The sequence below is a fragment of the Heliangelus exortis genome, chromosome 1 (assembly GCF_036169615.1).
Source record: "Heliangelus exortis chromosome 1, bHelExo1.hap1, whole genome shotgun sequence".
Lineage (NCBI taxonomy): Eukaryota > Metazoa > Chordata > Aves > Apodiformes > Trochilidae > Heliangelus > Heliangelus exortis.
In genome coordinates, this window is record NC_092422.1 from 20,308,271 (window position 1) to 20,328,661 (window position 20,391).

Consider the following 20,391-nt stretch of genomic DNA (forward strand, 5'->3'; position numbering starts at 1 on the left):
CAGCAAGGTAAATCTCCTTTTTAAATGGAAAAATTCACCTGTGTTTTGATGATGGCTTTCATTATTTTCTTGCTAACATCCCTGAATAAAATGAACATGGTTGTGAGAAACCTCATGGTTTGAGATTTGAATGAAATGGTCCCCCATGGGACAAGTTCTGGGTTTTCACCTCAGACTTCTCCAGCAGGCATTGCACTCCAGCCTCTGTGCAGATGAATTTGGGTGTCTGTCGAGTATTTAACTGGGGTATGGACCAGTGGAGAGCCAGGAACTTCCTCTCCTTTGTCCTTCACTTGGTGAGAGGTAAAGAGGGCTGACCCCCAGCACACCCTGCAAGCCACATTTCAGGTTCTGAATGTCTCCAAGTAACTCACTGCAAGTAACTGCAAGCTACTTGCAGGTCTGACTCTGGAAAAGAAAATGTATTATATTGTTGCTTTCTCAAGGAGAAAAGCTGGATGTTGGAAAAAATTACACTGTATTCAGGGGCTCCACTGGCTGTGTTGGCTTAAGGCTGAGTATTTTATCAGCTGCCAGATAAACCAACTGTATTCAAGAGGTGTTTGAAGCAAAATTCCTCCTGGAAAAAGTTACTATCTAAGGATATAATCCAAAGCCTTGAAAGAGTGGGAGTATCTCTCTACCAGTTTCAAAAGGATTTGAATCAGGGCCTGGGGAACTAGTCTGGCATCTCTTTCTCACATCAGCAGCCTCTGCACTTGGATGAAACAACCCTTGTAATAACAGCTACTTGCAGGAGCATTTGCAAGATCACAGCTTTGGCTGCACAAATGATACAAGAGACTAGTGACCACTGTGAGAAAGGAAGCACATTTGCTTATTTAGATAATTAACAGGCATTTGATACAAGTGTTGCTGTCTAACACATTGCTGACAGACTAATAATTCTGGCTGATGAAGCAGCAATTATTACAATAACGTTATGGTCCCCTAAATTAACTATCCCTCCTAGCCACTGCTGCCAGAAGAGGATGGGTGAAATTGTATCTCTTCTTCTTCCAAGTGAGCAGACTACATGCCAGAAAAGCACCCTGAGGGCCTTGCCCAGGAGAAGGACTCATACAGCTACTGCATGGCAGCTTCTGTTGCAACCTGTCTTGGGAGAATGCCTTGTTTTTATGGCCCTGGATAGCTGCAGGCTTAATTTTGCACCTGCAGTTTTGGTCAGATAGATAACTGCTGTCCTTATTGACCCATGTAATGTGACACTTTTGAGAGGCCAGCGCTGCCAGCACAATTAGTTGTGACTTACAAGGAAAGACACCACTTTCAGGGCAGACACAATGCTGAGTGTTATGTCCTTTCTGAAAATTGGCTGTGTCATGAGCCAGAGGATTGATAAACCCATCAACATCCTTTGGGCAGGCAGCTCCTTCCTGGAGGACTCAGGGCTGTGCTCTCGAGGGTTCTGCTGCACTCACTTCAGGGGACTACAAAAATGGAAAATCACAGCCATTCTGAGTTAACCTGGTCTTGTCTGATTCTGTCTAACAGCTGGGCAAGCTGAATGATCAAGTAGGTAAATCCTTCAGGGCAAACATATTGAGGAAGGGGCAGGAACTGGGAGTGGAGGTGTTTTCCAGAAGAAGGGTCCTCCATCACCCCACAGCTTGCAGAGGAGCTGTGCCCAAGCCCTCCTTTATCCCATCTTATCCAGAGAGAGCTCATGAGAAGGCAGCTCACGTGGCTGCTCACACAGTTGGGTTCCCTTCTTGTCATAGGAGTGAGGGAGAGAGAGGACCCAGGCAGTGAAATTAACTGAATGGCTTCAAATTGTGTAAGGAACCTGTCAAATGGCTCTAAGTTGGTTTCTATAATAGGTAGGAAATTTTATTCAAAATAGGCTGGCCAGGATAGCTGATAGGAAGGTTGATGGGAAGCAGAGGGCTCTGGGCACTGCTCTGCTCAGCTCTGCTATGTAACTTCACCATCACTTACAGCACTAAGTGCAGGAGAAGAAGTGCATTTATCCTGCAGACAGTGAAGTAGATTTCCTCTATTTCTTCTCTTGGATAATCAGTCTAGTGAGAGATTAATTTAGACCCACTATGCCAGAGACAGAAAAACATCACCTGACAAGAAAATGCTCCTATGAAGAGCGAGTCTTTGATAGCTTTACAGGCTTCTTGAACACAGGGAAAGTCAGTCAATAAAGTTCCTTGTGGCCTAAAAACAGAAACATCTGTCAGAGGCGGCTTGCTCAGCTGAATATAGCATCAGGAAAGCCCAACTGATTAACTCCATCCTCTTCCTAACATGTTTCTGTGCTTCCCAGAAATCCCTAGAAAGGTCTTCTGAGGACACTGGCACCATTACAAGCCAGTTATAGTTCTATAAACAGAGAGATCATGGAAACATTATCCTAACTGCAGTTCACCTCTGGCATCCAGTTTGCGTAACTCACACATGCTTCATCTGCTCTCCCTCAGACATGGCACAGGCCTGTGATTTGGGAAATGAGGAAGGCTCTAATGATGGAGAGAATAAAGCTGTTATTGTTGCTGTGAGGAGGAAAAGAGGCTGGAGGGTTGAGGTCCACATAACCTTGCAAGTAGCCTAGAGCTGGGAAAAATGGCAGGGATGATTACAGCAGTAATACAGTAGCTGCTGTAGTACAGGAAGCACTTTGGGTGTAGCTGGGCTGATCCTTCTCAGTGCAAACACCCACCAGGACCCTTCTCCCATGGTCTGCTCTTCTCATTCACATTTATCCCCCCAGCTTTCTGGGGCTTTCTTTCAATTGCTTTTCACGTTTTGGTCTTCTTTAATTTCTATTTATAGTAATCCTACAGGATGAAAATGCTTAAGAGGAACAACCTCTTTTATCCCCTCCTCTGCATTGACTTTTGTCAATATGTGACTAGATCATGTGGTAGATAAACTCATCTAGGCCTCTTTTCCAGGAAAGGTTGAACCACATGATCTTTCAAGATTCCTTCCACAGAATCACAGAATTGTCATGGTTGGAAAAGACCTCTAAGATCATTGTGTCCAACTGTCATCCTCCCCCATGCAACACAAAAAAATGATTATATATCACCATCCCATTAGAGCATGCCCTGAAGTGCCTCATCTGCACAGTTTTTAAACATATCCATGGATGGTGACCCCACCACCTCCCTGAGCAGCCTGTTGCAGACCTGACTACTCTCTCAATAAAGAAATTCTTCCTCATATCTAGTCTAAACTTCCCTCGATGCAACTTCAGCTCATTTCTTTTATCATTATTTACTTGGGAGAAGAGGCCAGCAGCCACCTCTCCACAACCTCCTTTCAGGTAGTTGTAGAGGGCAGTCAAGTCTCCTCTCAGTGTCTTCCAAACTAAACATTCCCAATTCCCTCAGCCTCTCTTCATAGGACTTGTTCTCTAGACCCTTCACCAGCTTGGCTGCCCTTTTCTGGACACATTTCAGGACCTTAGTGTCCTTCTTGTAGTGAGGGGCCCAGAACTGAACAAAGTACTTGAGGTACAGCCTCACAGCACGATCACTTCCCTTCCTCTGCTGGCCATACTATTCCTAATAAAAGCCAGGATGCTGTTGACCTTCTTGGCCACCTGGGCACACTGCTGGCTCATATTCAGCTGGGTGTTGACCAACACCCTCGGGTCCTTTGCTACCAGGCACCCTTCAAGCCACTCCTCCCCAAGGCTGTATTTAATGTTGCCTGGAGCTGTTGTGACCAAAATGGTCACAACCCCAGCACTGGGTCCAACCCGGGCTGTCCAGGACTTCAAGTTTGATACCAAGTGACAACTTTGTGTCTGACATGGAGAGAGACATGGAGACTGTCTTTTTGGTGTCTTGGCAAATAAATGATGGCAGTTTGGGGACACAGCATGACCACAGGTCAGGGGGACAGACCACCTCTGCTGTGGGATCCTGGGCAGCAGAGACAACCTCATCTGGGCTGCAAATGCCTGAATTTCAGGTCAGGAGGTTGGAAGCACGCAGCAGAAGCTGATGCCTGGCTCTAACCAGCATCACACAAACCCAGCAGGGACTCAAACAAAAACTGCTTGGAAAACAGTCCCAGGACATGACCTGCAAAAACACAAGCAGTGCTTCTTGGGGAGGCAGCGGAGCCTCTGTGTCCACAAAACCCTGGAAGAGCTACTCTGTGGACCCAGAATTCTGGATTGCTTCATAATCACCTCTCCTCCGACATGTGAGAGGACTCCACACCAGGCAGCAACAGGGGTTTGTGTGTAGCACATAGAACCATAGAATCATGTTGGTTGGAAAAGCCACTTCAGATGACCAGATCCAACTGCTAAACCTGCATTGCCAAGTCCATCCCTAAACCGTGTTCCTAAGTATCACCTCTAAGCATCTTTTAAGTATCTCCAGGGACAGTGACTCCACCACTGTCCTGAGCAGCCTGTTCTGGTGCTTGCCAACCCTTTCGATGAAGAGTTTGCTACTAATACCCCATCTAAACCTCCTTCGCGCACAACCTGAGGTCATTTCCTCTTGTTCTCTCACTTCTTACTTGGGAGAAAAGACCGACTCCCACCTAGTTACAACTTTCTCCCAGGCAAAAGTAGGTCAGGCGGAGGTCTCCTGTTGAGGTTCCCTCCCCATTGCGAGAACGGCAGACACGTCGGGGCCGGGCTGCTTTCGCATCTCGCTCTCAGCTGCGGCGGACGCGTTCCTGTGCTCCTCTCACAGCTCCTCAGCGGGCGGCGGATCAGGCGGGATAGCGACGGGGAACCGCAGCCACGGCCTTCCCGGTACCGCCGGCTCAGAGACACCCAGAACCCCCCCGACAGCACCTCCGCTCCCGCCCGCCCGCGCATGCGCCCGCCCGGTGCTCCGCCCCTGGGCCCCGCGGGTGGCCGGGACGGGAGGCGGGAGGCGGGAGAGGCGATCTCCGGTGCTGGAGATGGTCGGGGAGGTGGGGTCGGCGGCTGCCGCGCAGGGCGGCACGCAGAGGGGCGGCAGGGCTGCTTCCGGCAGCGGGAGAGCGGTCCCCTCCGGCTCTTTCATCTGCTCCTTCCCCGACTGCGATGCTGTCTTCTCCAAGGCCTGGAAGCTCGACGCGCACCTCTGCCGGCACACGGGCGAGGTGAGCCGGGCGGGCGGTGCGGCGAGGGGAGCGGGGTTCCCGCTGGGGCCGCCCCGTCGGCGGGGAGGGAGGTTGGGTGTGGCTGAGGGGACGGCGCGGGTCGGGGCCGGGACTGAGCCCCTCGGGGGCCGAAACAACACCGGAACACCCGCTTGAGAGCCGGGGTGCGGTTCGTGGTCTCTGAACACCCCTCTCGCTCGCCGTCTCTCAGAGGCCGTACGTCTGCCAGTACGAAGGCTGCGGTAAAAGTTTCACCAGAGATTTCCACCGCGCTCGACACCTTCTCACGCACACGGGGGAGAAGCCGTTCGAGTAAGGCCGAATTCTTTACTTCTTAAAGTGGGTCACGCTTGTCCTTGTGAAAAGGTAAAAGTGGTTTATGTGTGATGGGGAGGGTGCCCAGCCCTGGCCTGGGGAGTGCTGCCCCAGCATCCTGCACAGCAGGGTGGGATGTCGGGAATCTCCTGAGCCTGAACCCTCCCGTCTGTTAGAGATCAGTAAGAGATGCTTAAAGGACAGGGCAGGTGTCTCCCTAGAATGCAGAATTAAAAGAAGGAAAGGTAGTTTCTGTTATTACTAAGTCGTTAATAGTTAATAATGGATTACGAGCTTGGAATTCCTATGTGTTTTATTAAAAATATCTTCTGATATGTTTTCCTGTGGCTTTTGATTGTAACTTAGCCTTTTTGTGTCTCTAAAGCAAATTTTTATATTTAGGTTGTGAGCTTAAGTTATTTCTTGTATATGCCTCTTGCCCGATGATTTCTATATCTGCTTATGAAACAAATCACTGTTGGGGAGTGATAATAAACCATGCAGATCATTTGTAGGTGCCCAGCTGATGGATGCAATCAGAGATGTGGAACAAAGTCAAACTTAAAGAAGCACATCGAGCGTAAACATGGAAATCAGAAAAAGCACTATGTGGTAAGTGATTACTTCTGATGCTGTAAAGTGGAGGCTAAAGAAGCTCCTTTTGGTGTATCTAGTGAAATATGTCAGTTGGTTGTTACGCTGTAGTTGTATATGGGTTCAAATACTATGATTAGAATTTCAGCAAACACACGTGGACTAGGCTTCTAATGATAACTTAATTTTTTAAATAGTGTGACTTCGAAGGCTGTAACAAGTCTTTCAGGAAACATCAACAACTGAAGGTTCATCAGTATCACCACACCAATGAACCTCCCTTCAAGTAGGTGGAAAATTTCAACAATTAGCTTTAACAATGCCATTTAAACATTGTAGATGAAAAAAAGGTGCCTTTTGTCAAGTTTTTATTGATACGTATTTAAAAAAAATAGTAGCATGAGTCTGTAGTCCTGGCTGCAAGTACATTACTTGTATTAATCCTTTGCTCAGTATCTTTTGAGCAACAGTCTTGGCGCCCTGTGACTTCAGCATTCCAGAGATTTTCATTGAATTTATTATAGCTTTACAGGAAAAACAAACAAAAAACCCTCCGTTTTGAGTTCACACAGTCTGAAATACAAGTATAACAGCTTGCACAAAAATTCAGCTACCTCTGCTTTCCAGTAAAAAGCAGGGACTTGGCTAACATTGAAGTGAGTAGTAGCTTAAAAAAAGGTGAGAGGCTTGGACACTATCTGAGAAGCTGTGCATTGCAGCTTCATGACATGACACCTCAGTATAGATTTGATAAAAGAAAAACTTACTCTTGTATTTCTTACAGGTGGTGCACACTTTACAGGAGTATTCCACTTAAGTGAAATGCACTAGTATGGCTGTGTGACAGGCACAAAAATACTGTCACTGCTCTGCTGCTGCTTTGGCTGCTAGACCTGTACAAGCCACTTAGAGAGACAAAATTTATGGGGGGTTTATGTTTGAAGAGCTTACTGTGTAGGGATGATATGAGGCTTGATTGTTTAGCCTAATGCTTGGCTTGCTGTATACTTGGAAATCATGCTATAGTTTTAATTCTTTTGGGGATCAGAGTCTTCTATTAGGAACATGTTATGGAATTTATTTTACAGGGCAGGAGGGGGACAGAACAGATCTTTAGGTGAAGGGAAACTTGGATAATTTTGTCTGCTTTAATTATTCTCAACAAAAATATGCAGATGCAGTGAAAGAACTTAAACTGGTTTACTTTTATACCTAGATGTAATAATGAAGGATGTGAGAAGTACTTTTCTACTCCTAGTCAGCTAAAGAGGCACGAAAAGGTCCATGAAGGTAATAGTTTTTCTTCTTTCTCCAGTTACATGTTAGCAAAGGGGAAAGGACTTCTTCCCATATGAAGGGTATGCAGGGATGTATGACAGACAGGAAAATATTCTGGGCCTAGTGATCCAAGCACAAGAAGAACACCAGTTTTGAGCAGTCAAATGGGATACAAGAGCAGGACATTGCAGTCTTCAATTACAATGTATCTGTGGCAGGTTGAACAGAGCTCAGGATTCCTTCTGCTGTTTCTCAAGATGTGCTTCCTTGTCAATAATTCCTCTCCTGAAGATGGGCTAATGGCTAAAGCACCAGCCTAGGCCTCCAGAGGTTAGGATCAGTTCTGCCACAAATTTCCTGTGGAGCCTTGGCAAAGCCATGCAGGTTTTCATTTATGAAGTTAGTAATGTGCCTTTGTGAAAGGTATTTAACTGGAACTGTCAGGAGTTTATGTGTATGTTTGAGCTAATTCTGCTCTGCTTCTATCCATTCTTATAATACTGTTGACAAATAACCTGCTTTCTGGTGGTAGGAAGAACAAACAAACAAAAACAAACTCAAGGGACTAGGAAGAGTATCCAAGAGGCTGCAATTTGTACTGCTTTCCTTTCTTAAGACAGGGCCTTCCTTGTAGTTGTTTGACCTTCCCAGTCCTGGAGTTTAAATATTGTTGATTTCTGCAGTGCATTTAAAAACTGTGTGATAGAATGGTGGAGTCTCTTTAGATGGAATATTGCTGTATAGCCAAGATCTTGTTGGGGTTTTTTTTGTTTTTTTTTCTTAAATATGTAATACAAATATTTATGTTCAGACTACATTACAGTTCTTTTCATCTATTTGATTGAAAGTGTGTGGCTGGTGAGTAAGTGGTTTTACTGAAGCAGAGAGAGATAGAGTTTCATAAAATCACTTAGGTTGGAAAGGACCTCTGTAGGTCCATCTGGTCCAACTCCTTGCTCAAGGTGTGGTCAGTTGGACAAGGTCGATGAGAGCTGTGTCCAGTAGTTTTGAACTTTTCCAAGGGCAGGGATTCCACAGCCTCTGGACAACCTGTCTCAGTGATACAAGGTTTCTTCCATAAACCCCATTATCTTAAGCTCTGATTTGTGGTTATTGCTCATCCTCCCATCACCCTTCAAGGAGGACTTAAGAGGAGGACTATTGAACCTTAATTTTGAAATGCTAAAAAAGGAATTCCCCCCCCTGTAAAACTGGACTGTGTTTGCTAAAACCTTTGTGATTGTAAACATATATCCTGTCCAACAGGCTATTCATGCAAGAAAGAAAACTGCTCATACACTGGAAAAACTTGGACAGAGCTTCTGAAACACAACAAAGAAAGTCATACAGGTAAATTCCAAGTGCTTTAGTAAAGGAACTTAACTTTTGATACAATTAGCAGTTTGTTTCTTAGGAGTCCTTGTTGAATTCATTTAATCAACTTGTCATTGGGTGCAGACAAACACTTACTAATTTATTGGTAAAATGATAATCAGTCTGTCTAGACCTTTAACTGATGAAAATACTACTCAGTAGACTTTGCTCTGTGATCCAGTTAACAAGAAATTGTGTAATGTAGGATTTCATATCTGGATAATTGATACTGCATTATTCTTTTCAAGTCTCTGAGTTTCTTGCATTTCATTTTGGCATTGTTCTAGAAGACTGAGTTTGATTCTGATATTCTTACAGAAGCTATTAATTTATACTTGGTCTTCTCTCTTCCACTTAGAGCAAATAGTTTGCAGTGAGTGTTACAAAACTTTTAAACGGAAAGATTACCTCAAGCAGCATCAAAAAACACATGCTACGGAGAGAGAAGTCTACCTGTGTCCAAGAGAAGGATGTGAAAGAACTTACACAACTGTGTTTAACCTTCAGAACCATATACTTTCTTTTCACGAGGAGAAAAAACCATTCTCTTGTGATTATCCAGGCTGTGGAAGAGTGTTTGCAATGAAGGTATGTATTTCTTACACCATCCTAATCTGAATCCCATAATCTGAAATGATAAACCTAACTCTTTTTCATTTTCCTGCCCTTTGTAACTGTAGCAGAGCCTAACAAGGCATGCAGTTGCACATGATCCTGACAAGAGAAAGCTGAAAGTAAGTTACTCTTTCAAAAAGTCCTCTCAACCCAACCCTGTCACTTCAGAGGAGGGTAAACCTTGGGTGTTTTAAAACAAGCCAGTTATCTACTTGATTTGGGAGATTCTGAAGCTCCTTTAAATTATGCAGTGCTGGCATATTCATTAATTTCTTCTTCCTCTCCAGCCCCCCATTAGTAGTCTTTGCTCCATGTATGTGTTAAGTTGCTTATTCTGGATTTATTTCTGCCAGGCAAAACGTTCTCGTCCCAAGAGGAGCTTGGCCTCTCGTCTGAGTGGCTACATTCCTCCTAAAACACGGACAAGAAAGGGTCTGGTGGTGACAGAAAGCAAGGTAATGGATAAGCCCATGGAAAATAAAATACCAACTGTTGAGATTCTGACTGCAGTAAAGGTTAACTGAGACAACTTCAAGGAATAATCAGTGCAAGGCTGAAGGATAATTTTAAATTTATAGTCTGTTTATTTTTAAATAAGAAATTGTTTACAACTTTTCCATAAAGTCACTGATGCAACTCACTTGGCTTCAGGTCTTCATTTTCATCTTTCTTTACTGTACCAGCTTTCTGTTTTTCCATTTTCTGGTGTGCTTTCAACTCTTTTTCAGACATGTGTCTCAAAGTACAGGTACTCACTCCTTCTCTGGTAACTTTTGGCTTGGAAAGGTAAGTGGCTTTCTCAGAGACAGTCTCCAAAATCTGATCAAAAACCATGAACTGAAAAAGGAGAGAAATAGGAATTAAATGCACAAACACATAGATAAATATTTCAGGCTGTAGTGACACTTACTTCCTGCTTATGGTGAAGATATTAGTTGAAACCAGCTAGTTTCTAGTCCTGATTTAAGCAGTTTGTCCTTTCCAATCATTTGTTCTTTACTAGTAAGCAGGTTTAGGAAAGTGACCATGGGCACCAAGCCATTTCCTAACACTTTGGTTGACTTCCTGACTGTTCTGCTGTCTAAAGACATCTGTGAAAGTGATGACAATTGCAGCTGACTCTTCCCCACCCTGCTATTCCACTAGATTTGAGTATATTACTATGGGGTTTTTCTCTTAAGGGGCAGTATTGTTCTAAGTGTAGCAGAAAGTGATAGTATTGAATGGAGTGATATAGTGCATTCATATAACAAGCTGAATGCTTAAGGTAGTAATTAAGCCTGTAAATTTAAGGACAACCTAAATCCAGAATGTGTCAGGAAGTGTTCTGCTCCCTCTCATATCCAGTTCTTCCTCCTTCTACCCTTTCCCTGTGAACTTCCTATAAAAAGCTTTTTTCCTTTTGGATGAAGTGGTATCACAATTTTTTCCAGCAGTTTAGTAGAGAGAATCATTAAGGAAACCCAATCCACTACACACTTAAAAAGAAAAAAAAAGAAAAAAGAAACACGCCCCCCCAATCTTTATTAGAACAAACAAAAGAATGTGACAATGAAGGCCCTAAAATTATACTAGGAAGTTGCCACCAGCTCCCCAACATCTTTACAGATGTTTACTTTGACTGTTTTAGAACGCAGTTTTTCACATTAGTGGAGAATAAACCATAGCCACAGTTGTACATATGTATCTTGAAATAATACACCAGATTTTAAAAAAAAAATCTTATTTTTAAACTTTTCAGTGAGTGAGTGGGCTGGCCTGAGGCATATATAGGAAAATTTTACCAGCCCTGTTAAATAAGCTGCAAAGGAGAAGGAACTACTTAAGTCTCTGCTGTCAAAGTCAGTATTATAACTGCATGCTGAAGAAAGAAGGGTATTTGAATTGTTTCTGTGGTGCTCTAGAAAGCAGTGTTTGAACAGATGCAACTTAAGCTGGGGAAAACATTACTTTCATGGGACCTAGACCTTTGTGGCAGTACTGAGTAGAGGAAGTTAATGCATGTACATCAATTTAATCAAGTTGATTGGTCCAACTTTCAGGAGTCCACTTACCATGTCTGTGTTGCTGTTTTTTGCTTGCCGGATGGTAACTTTGACGTGGTATTTCTTCTCAATCCAGTGTGCTATCTGTTTAGTCTTGGTGTCTAAGTCATTCTTGGCAATAGCTGAAGAAAAGGATAACTCCTTCTGAACTACTCCTGTTTAAAACAGAACTAAAATTGTGTTGGCTTAACATCTGACAAAGCTCTTATTAGTTGCTCTCTTTCAACTGTGCTTTGGTGCTCTGTCTGGTGCTTTGTCTGCTTCACTGCCCCAAACTCCCCCCCTGCTGCTGTCCTGTACAGAGTGCACCACAGTGTACAGCATTCACCAAGCACCTTAGAAGGTGCCTACTTGATTTCTCACTATCATGGCTATGTTTGGGAGACTGGGTGCATCTTTGAGGCACGCAGGAAGTCTCTTCAGGGTTAGAGGGCTTAAAATATTTTCATTTTGATTACAGTTTTGTTCATACCACCCACAATGCAGGTGTAAAAAAATTAACAGGTAAGCATGGGATCTGAAATGAAAAACTGGTTGTGCAAATTCCTGTAGAGTTGAATGTAAAAACTTTTATGTTAGATAGCTCTTCATCTAGAGCCCATTTTCTTCCATGAAGTGCAATATTTAATTGGGTAAGAAAAGAGGATAAGAGGTCAGATACCTTTTCTAAACCCTCTTTGCCAAAATCAGTTTGTTAAAATGCTGGGCTAGGGCAGTGTAAGAGAAAACACTGAATATTATTCAATATTGACAAAATTGCTCTCTTACTCTGTAGATAAAGGGGTCTAGATTTTCTCTTCCTAGCAGTAAGCTAGGAAGAGAATGTATCACAACTAATGGTGACAAAATTATGTATTGGTGTAACTGATGCCGAGTTTGTAAAAACTGCCTGTCACTTTTTGCCTTAGTAAAGTACCTAAAAATTCAGTGAGTCTAAGGGAACCAGAGTCTAGTTATATTCACTTCAGTAAAAACTGATTTTTTTAAAAGAAGTCAGCAGATGCCAAAATAGAAGCAGTAGGCTTCTCTGTGGAAGAAGACTGAAATAATCCAAAATTTTATTTTCACTACTGAAAATCCGTAATAGCGTGGACTGCAGTGACATTGCTTTGGATTTACACAGATACAAGTAAGAGGATTTCATCTGCTGAAACCACTTCTAGTGCAGCATTTTTCGAAGTATTGCTGTGTCAACAATGTACATACCTGGTTTGGGACTTCCTTTTTTCTTCTCTGCACGTTTAAGCTGTTCTTCATGAATCTGCTGCCCAGTCATTAGTCTGTACACAGGAGGTTCTGCATTCTCCTGAAGGAGAACTAGTTTCAGACCATGTTGATCCATAAGTTTGAGTGCCTCTGCTCGATGCACATTTCCTAAGCTCTCTCCATCCTGGTTGATTAAATGCAAAATCCGATGGGGGATTCTTCGCCCAACACTTCCAAACGCTGCTTTCTTTTTTGGATCCGTGGGGGATTTTTCAGCTGTGCAAAATGGCTGAGTAAGTCCAAACACTCCTGACTTTCTAGGCTCTGGTACCACCATCCAGTATGGAGAAAAGAACCTCATTTGTGGTGTTTGTGTCAGGAGAGTACCAAAGAATCTTTTTGCAGATCTATTCTCGCTTCTGGTTGCTTGGCACAAAATTTTCATCACAGAAAAGGTGGTCATTCTGAGGAAGCAGGGAAGAAAAAGAAACAAGTTACCTCCATCAGTCAGGCTCTTCTAGTTTTATTAGACTTCATTTCAGTAAACCATAGTCTATAAAACTTACTATTTCAAAAAGATCCACAGAATGAGCAATCAACAGTAATTTTACTGTAACAGAGCTTTAACCCAGAGAGAAAATCTGACAGAAGAACAAGATTTATGAAGTCATCTTCAGTATTTTAGAATGTGAGCCTGAACTCTTTCAAAGAATCCAAGACTTCTAATCCAAAACTCCATTTCTGCTCACAAGAGCATCTACTGTTACACAGGGGTTTTTATGTGTATAGAAATTAAGCAGTGTTTAAGAGGAAGAATTTGTTGACAAATAAAGACATGCTGCACTTATTGTTTTTCCTGAAGTACCCAACATTAAGACTTTCTTCCTGATTCTGATACTCTTCTTTGAATAGTGTTTTATTTAAGCCACATTATTTCAGAATGACCCTAAACACATAGTGAATGAAGTGGTGACTTGTGAAATGTCCATCAACAGCCTTCCCAACATCTAAACCCTGACTTCTGTGTAGTGCAGTTTGGGAATTTCAAAGCCTTGCCCATCCAGAATAAGCCTTCCATGCAAAATCTTCACCTCAACATTAATCCATGACAAAGTGACCATTATTACACTCAAAAATGTGGTTTATGCCTGGTTTGAAAACTCTTCCATAGCTAGCATGCAATTTGCTTTCACAGTAGTGACCCCAAATTGTGTATTTCTGTTTTCCAAATGTCATTTTGTGGAAGTAAGTCACATAGGTATTTAGTCTTATATCAACTAAGCACCAATATTATTTCAGTAACCTTAAAAATTTAAAAGAGCATCTTCACTGTTTTTAACTCAAGAATTCAGCCATGCTTCAAAGTGGAAACAGCACCTTAATTTTAAACTGATTTTATCAGACATTTCAAGTATTGATAGTCTTTCTGTGTTTTTTACAAACATTAGATGGCTCGTTTTAGTTACAGTGAGCTGGTTTTTTTCCAGTTACCAAAACTGCTTAGATTTCTCACAAAAAGTACACATGCATGTAAGTGCCATTTTACCAGAACCATCTAATAAAAATGCTGATAATACTTTTTCTTCTTAAATGTTGAAGAGAGCTTGAAGGGGAAAAAAAAACCAAAAACCAAACCAACCAAACCAAAAAAACAGACACAGGTAAGACAGTCTGTAATACATGGACTAGAAAATTAGCAACACACTCATATGCCTAAAATCTCCATTTGCGAATTAGAATTTCAACAAATTATTACAGACATCTATCCTGGCATGGTACTCACAGAACTATGGACTTCCAAAACAAGCCTCAAAATAAGCCTGTGCTTGAAAATTGAGTATTAGTGAAACTGACGTTCCTTCCATTATAATTTTTCCCCATTTTTTCCCCTGGTTCATGGAATGCCCCTGGCAATTCCAGTACACCTGGCTGTGATTTGCATTGTGTTCAAAACTTAAAAATTTTTTTTAACAGCTGCAAATACTTTAGAATTAAAAAGCAAACTGTGGAGTATTATCTGCAGTTTTATTATTCCATGTTTAAAAGGCAGCAAGTGCAAGAAAAGCCGAAGATGATACTGGGAAAAAAATGTGTTATACCAGAGGAGGTAGCAAAAGTGTGGCTTATTTTGCCGACACGGGAATCTGACTCCACTCTCAATATATACGTGCATATATGTTTATGTAGAATCACAGAATCGTTTTAGCTGTAGAAGACCTTTAAGGTCATCGGGTCCAACAGTAAACTTTGCACTGCCACTGAGCCACGTCCCGAGGTAACACACCCACGCGTCTTTAAAATGTCTCCAGGAATGGTGACCCCCCCACTCTCCTGGGCCCCTGTGCCAGTGTTTCAGTGTATGGCACACTGCAAACAACTATCCCCGCACACACACGCCACGGGGCTGCGTGCCCGTGACGCTGTTCCCGGGTGTGCGGCTCGGGGAGTTCATCCTCCGTCTCACTCCGTCCCGCGGCCGTGGGCCCGGGCGCCGCTCTGGGGGTGCAGGCGGTACCAATAAACGCAGCTCCTTGGGCCTCGCCCGGCCCGCCCAGGCCCGCAGCGCCCTCCCCCCCCGCCGGGCGGCTCCCTCCTTCTTACCTACCTACCTGCTGGCTGGGCCGGCTGAGCCCAGCCCAGCCGGATCGGGCCGGGCAGAACCGTACAGATCGGAGCCTAAGCAACCGGAGCCCCTAAGCGCCCCCAGTCCCGCCCCGCCGCCGCAGCGAAGGGTCAAGCCTGGGTCTCTCTTCCCTTTTCTCCTCCTCTTCCTCCTCGTCTTCCTCTTCCGCTTTCCGCATCTCCACACCCTCTCCCGCTCCGTGTGGATGGTCGTCTGATCGCAGGCGCCGTCCCCATGCGTGTGAGGAGGTGTACGGCTCTGCCCCCATGCTGCCCCCCCCCTGCTGCCGCCCCCCCTGCTGCCCCCCTCCTGCTGCCCCCCCCCCCCTGCTGCCCCCCTCCTGCTGCCCCCCTCCTGCTGCCCCCTCCCTGCTGCCCCCCTCCTGCTGCCCCCCTCCTGCTGCCCCCTCCCTGCTGCCCCCTCCCCGCTGCCCTCTTCCTGCTGCCCCCCTCCTGCTGCCCTCTTCCCGCTGCCCCCCTCCCTGCTGCCCCCCTCCCTGCTGCCCCCCTCCCTGCTGCCCCCCTCCCTGCTGCCCCCTCCCTGCTGCCCCCCTCCCTGCTGCCCTCTCCCTGCTGCCCTCTTCCTGCTGCCTCCCTGCCCCTCTTCCTGCGCCCTTTCCTGCTCCTCCGTCCTGTCCCGCTTCTGTCCCCGCTGCCCCGCGTCCCCTGCAGGCTGCGGGAGAGGCAGCCGCACTCCCGCAGTTGCTGCGTGCGGAGCGTTTCTGTCTCTCTGCGTGTGGCTGCCCTTGCGTGTCCCTTTTGTCGCCCCCCGGTGCCGCCCGGCCTGCGGTGGGGCTGCCCAGCTCTGCACGGGCAATGCTCGGGTTGTTTTCCCGGCTGTGCCGCCTCTGAGCTGTTTCCTGCCTAAAAAATAAATCCAGACTTCTTTGCTTTCTTTGGGAGACAACTGACCCCTTTGTCTTTTTTATCTGCCAAGAAAAAGGAAATGCTATGAAAATCTGAGTGGTTTTGGTTTGTTTGTTTGTTTGTTTTGAAACCTTCTATTCTTAACTGTGGTCTTAGAATGCTCAAATTCCCCATGCTGGTTGTTTTGATTCAGTCCTTTTGGGATGCACATGCAAAAAAGCCTGTCATCTTCACAGAAGACACTGGGTGGTAATTATGCAAAAAATCAGAAAACTTTAATAAGTCAGTTCACACTGTAAAATTCGTTTATACCTCCTTGTTCTCCTTAAAACTCTTTACCTGTAGTAATGTGTACAGAAAAATGCCATTAGCAAAATTAACTAAGTCGATGGTGAGCTGACGTGTAGCTTCATATGTTCTGTGCAAATGGTGCCTGTTTTTTCCATCTTGCCCTTTTTCCTTTTGTTAATTTCTTGATTTGGCTCAGGCATTATGCCTTTACAATTATAAGTTTCTGGGGAGCAGGGATTGCCATCTTTTCTACCAGTTGAGTGCCTAGGAAAACTGGATCTCAGTTTGATGCTCTTGAAACATAAATTATTGAAATTCTAGAGCATCCAGTTGTGGAGAGTGAAATACTCCACAATAAGAAAAGGCGACATATTTTTTACTGCTCTTTTCATGGTCTGGAAATCAAGTGTGGAATTTGAATAACCATGAAGGGAAGTTTTGGCAGAGCTGAAGCCTGGAGAGATTTTATTTTTTTCTTCTCAGCTCTGCAATGTGAATTAGAGAAGAGCTTGTCAGTGGCCCAGCTTGCAGTTGGCTGCTATTGCCTCCCTGAGAACCATCCCCATAAGACAGATAATTTTCAGCAGTGTTAGTAGGAGCAATAAAGCTAATAAACCTCTTCAGTATAGTGAGAACTACCTGAATGAAAGCAATGCATACAACTTGCATTTCTTCTCTCTTCCCTTTATTTAATTCTGTTAAGTTTAAAACTGATGTTTGTTTTACTTTGTGCCTTTCTAATTAAATTTGGTTTGCCAAGAAATAGTCCAGCCTTCTCATGCTGTTTGTCCTCAAATTAACTTGATCTTTCTGTGGGTTCATTGTGCTCTTTCTCCTTGCCCTTTGTCTCGTGTCTGTTTACACTGTAATTGTCCAGGGGCTGTGTTTTTATATGTGCCTTTCACAGTGGGACTGCAGTCTTTATTATTTGAAAGACAATATCATAATAAATGCTGTTAGTAATAACTCTCTCCCTTCTATTTGCCTGATGCACATTATCCTTTTCCCTTATTAATACATTCAGTCATCTGTTTTCTTATAATACTAAAAATCTGCATCTGTCTTTTTTTCCATTTGACAGTTTCCCAAGCTGGTTAGCAAAGTTGTTGGTTTTGCTCTTTTTTTTTGGTACCAAGTCAAGGCCTGTTCTGTTAGACTTTGTGCCAAACCATAGATAATTCATGCCCCAGAGAATTTAAAATGCAAATACATGGGGAGGAAGCATGGTGAATGTAGACATTTCTTGCCCTCATACTTGAACAGCGTAGTGATTTGCAAGTGTGGATGTTATTATTAATAATTAGTTCAAGAATCACGGAGTCACAGAATCTATTGAGTTTCAAGGCACCCATCAGGATCATCAAGTCCAACTCCTGTCCCTGTGTAGGGTACCCCAAGAGTCACATCATGTGCCTGAGAGTGTCATCCAAATGATTCTTGAACTCAGGCAGGCTCAGTGCCATTACTGCTTCCCTGGGGAGTCTATTCCACTGCTCAACCACACTCTGGGTGAAAAACTTTTTCCTTATATCTAACCTAAACTTCCCCCAGCACATCTTCCAACCATTCCCTTGGGTCCTATCATCAGTCACCAGAGAGAAGAGGGCAGCACCTGCTCCTCCTCCTTCCCTAGTGAGGAAGCAGTGAGCTGCAATGAGGTCTCCCCTCAGTCTCCTTTTCTCCAGGCTGAGCAGACCAAGTGCCTTTAGCTGCTCCTTAATGGCATTCCCTTTAAACCCTTCACCAACCTCATAGCCCTCCTCTGGACACTCTCCAGTAGCTCTGTGTCCTTCCTGCACTGTGGAGCCTGGAATTGGACACAGTACTCAAGATGGGGCCACACCTGTGCAAGTAAAATGGGACAATCTCCTCCTTTGCCCAGCTAAGAATCAAGACTTAAGGTGCTGTTGGGAAACAGCCAGTCTCTGAGGGACAGTTTGATTGTCCCCTGAGGATGCTGGAAACTGGCTCCACTCCTGCGTTTTGGGGTTGATCTCCCCCTGAAGCTATTCATTCTGTGTACAATAAGCTGCTTTTAGTGCTCAGAAGAGATTGAGAATGCTCTTAGGTCAATGAAAGAATGCTCATCTGGAGACCCAGTGTTCTAGTTTACTTTAATTCAGACTCAATCACTCATTTTGTGGGAGGAGGAATCAAGCTGCTGAAGTGCCTTAGACCTGTGAGGAGCTTGTACCTTCTGTCTCTGGGTGGAGGACAAGACTTACTTTGGTCTGTGGTGAGGATCTTGCTGCTTTCTGAACTGGAGCTGTAGTTCTCAAGAGCTGCTCCAAAACATTTCAAGTGCCAGACAACATCATCAGGAATTTATTATATTGTTGGCTTTCTGTAGTGCCTGGGGCTCTTGGTCATGGCCCAGTAGCAGCGGGTGGGAGAGCAGTTTTTTCCAGTCTTATTACCAAACTTTGATTAGTCTTTTACACCCTTGTGCTTGCAAACATACTGAGCTTTGTGAGGGCTTCTTACCCTGTGCACCCCTGCTCTCCTGTTTTTCTATATAATTCCATCCTACACAGGGTGTTTTGGCAGGGAAGCTTTGGGAAGACCGGGAGAGAGTCTCTTTCTCCTTCCAGCCCTGCTCTTAGCAGCAGCTGCCGTGTTTCACCTCCACCATCCTGCTGGTTATAACCATGGTTGTGTGGTTCTGCAGTCCCCTGGTTCAGAGAGGGGCCATTTTCTCCCCTAAGCACGCCTTAGTATTCCTTTCCCCGTTGGTGTTTATAAAAGACTTTCACACATAACTCAGATGAAAAGCTCCCTTGTGCTGTGCTGAGCTTTGCCATATGGCAGAGAACACGTCATAGTAAACATGTATTTAAAGGACACAGAAGTTCTGAGTACATAGTAGGTCCAAATTCCTGGATTCTGCAGTAGCTCATTTACTCCTTTTCCATCCCCAGCATTTCAAAGTTGCTTCACACTCGCAAATCTTTATTTTTATTCCATCAAGAGACAGCAAAAAAGTAAAGCAAGCCCAAAAATTCTGTTGAGTGGTAAATGGTCACTGCTAACTGTTGCCTGCACAGGGTACACAAATGCAGTTGAAACAGTTAAAGTTTTGTTTGGTTTCTGAGATCTGCCCCCTTTGTAGGAATTAAAGCAAATCCTTTGAAGATGCAGGCTCTGCCGTTAAATTGCTGGGACTGTTTTATGGAATCCAGGCAAATAATTGATTTTGCTCCCTGAAAAGCAAGGCTGACTGAATTTATTAAAATGTTAATCATAAAACAAGCCCGCAGGTCCCCAGGGCGGGACACAATTAAAGTTAAAACTTCCCAGTGTAGAAAGTTTTTTAACTGTCTAGTTTTACAACTTGACTGTAGGGAGAAGAGTTTCCACTGTACATCTAAGACATTGTTCTGCAGCCTTTGCAAGTTGCTGGGTTCAGCTGCAGATTTTAAAAGCTGCTTTTGTTGGCAGCCTAGGACACATCCGTGACCTTATTAAAGTGGAAGTAAAAGCTCTCCCTTTTTTTTTTTTTTTTTTTTTTTTTTTTTTTTTTTTGCAACAGTAAATCTACTAATTTTACAGTCAGTTGAACAGCAATAGATTAATTTGTTTAAAGTCTGCATTCACAAAGAAAACGTGAACTTCGCTGCCTTGAATACCCGAAACTACAGTGTGATATTTAAAGGGTAGAAACTATTACAACTTGCCCTAGAATGGTCCAAGCAGTTCCCTGTCACCTGCTCCTCAGCACAGGTGCTGACCTCCCCGTCTATTCTATCCCTCCTGACAGCCTAGCAGCCAGGCAGGGGCTTTGTGTGCAACAGAGAGAGCTTTTCCAATGACTGGGCCAGTTTTCTTCAGCAACCACAGGAAGCAGAATAAAGAAAAGGTTAAGGGCCACTGCAAGGGTCAGAATGGGTTAAATTTAGTTAACATCAGAGGTTATAGCTTTTAACAAGAGCATGAAGGAAACTTATTCGAAGATGCAATTTGTTTCTTCTTTGTCAACCATTATTTTTTTTACTCTATTGATAGTGACAGCTTAACAAAGTTTTTATATGCCGGGGTTTTCATCCTTTAGAGGATAAAGAACTGTGATGCAAAAAAGAGATGCAGGTGGAAGACTTTA

At 44.0% G+C, this 20,391-nt stretch overlaps 2 protein-coding genes across 4 annotated transcripts; one reads left to right on the top strand and one right to left on the bottom strand.

Moving 5' to 3' along the window:
* Positions 1 to 4,626: 4,626 nt before the first annotated feature.
* On the top strand, positions 4,627 to 9,904 carry GTF3A (general transcription factor IIIA). Its single transcript, XM_071736430.1, has 9 exons — positions 4,627 to 5,088; positions 5,300 to 5,400; positions 5,919 to 6,015; positions 6,195 to 6,283; positions 7,214 to 7,287; positions 8,542 to 8,625; positions 9,008 to 9,237; positions 9,330 to 9,383; positions 9,618 to 9,904. Exons 1-9 carry the CDS (start codon positions 4,906 to 4,908, stop codon positions 9,786 to 9,788), a joined length of 1,083 nt encoding a protein of 360 aa, XP_071592531.1. The 5' UTR covers positions 4,627 to 4,905; the 3' UTR covers positions 9,789 to 9,904.
* On the bottom strand, positions 9,826 to 15,281 carry MTIF3 (mitochondrial translational initiation factor 3). Of its 3 annotated transcripts, none has more exons than XM_071736417.1 (4): positions 15,125 to 15,281; positions 12,516 to 12,979; positions 11,319 to 11,464; positions 9,826 to 10,101 (listed from the first exon to the last, which is right to left on the bottom strand). In XM_071736417.1, exons 2-4 carry the CDS (start codon positions 12,976 to 12,978, stop codon positions 9,889 to 9,891), a joined length of 822 nt encoding a protein of 273 aa, XP_071592518.1. In that variant the 5' UTR covers position 12,979; positions 15,125 to 15,281; the 3' UTR covers positions 9,826 to 9,888. The 3 variants fall into 3 exon arrangements, with proteins under 3 accessions (XP_071592518.1, XP_071592512.1, XP_071592503.1); XM_071736411.1 differs by having other exon boundaries at positions 15,121 to 15,230; XM_071736402.1 differs by having other exon boundaries at positions 15,117 to 15,194.
* Positions 15,282 to 20,391: the final 5,110 nt, after the last annotated feature.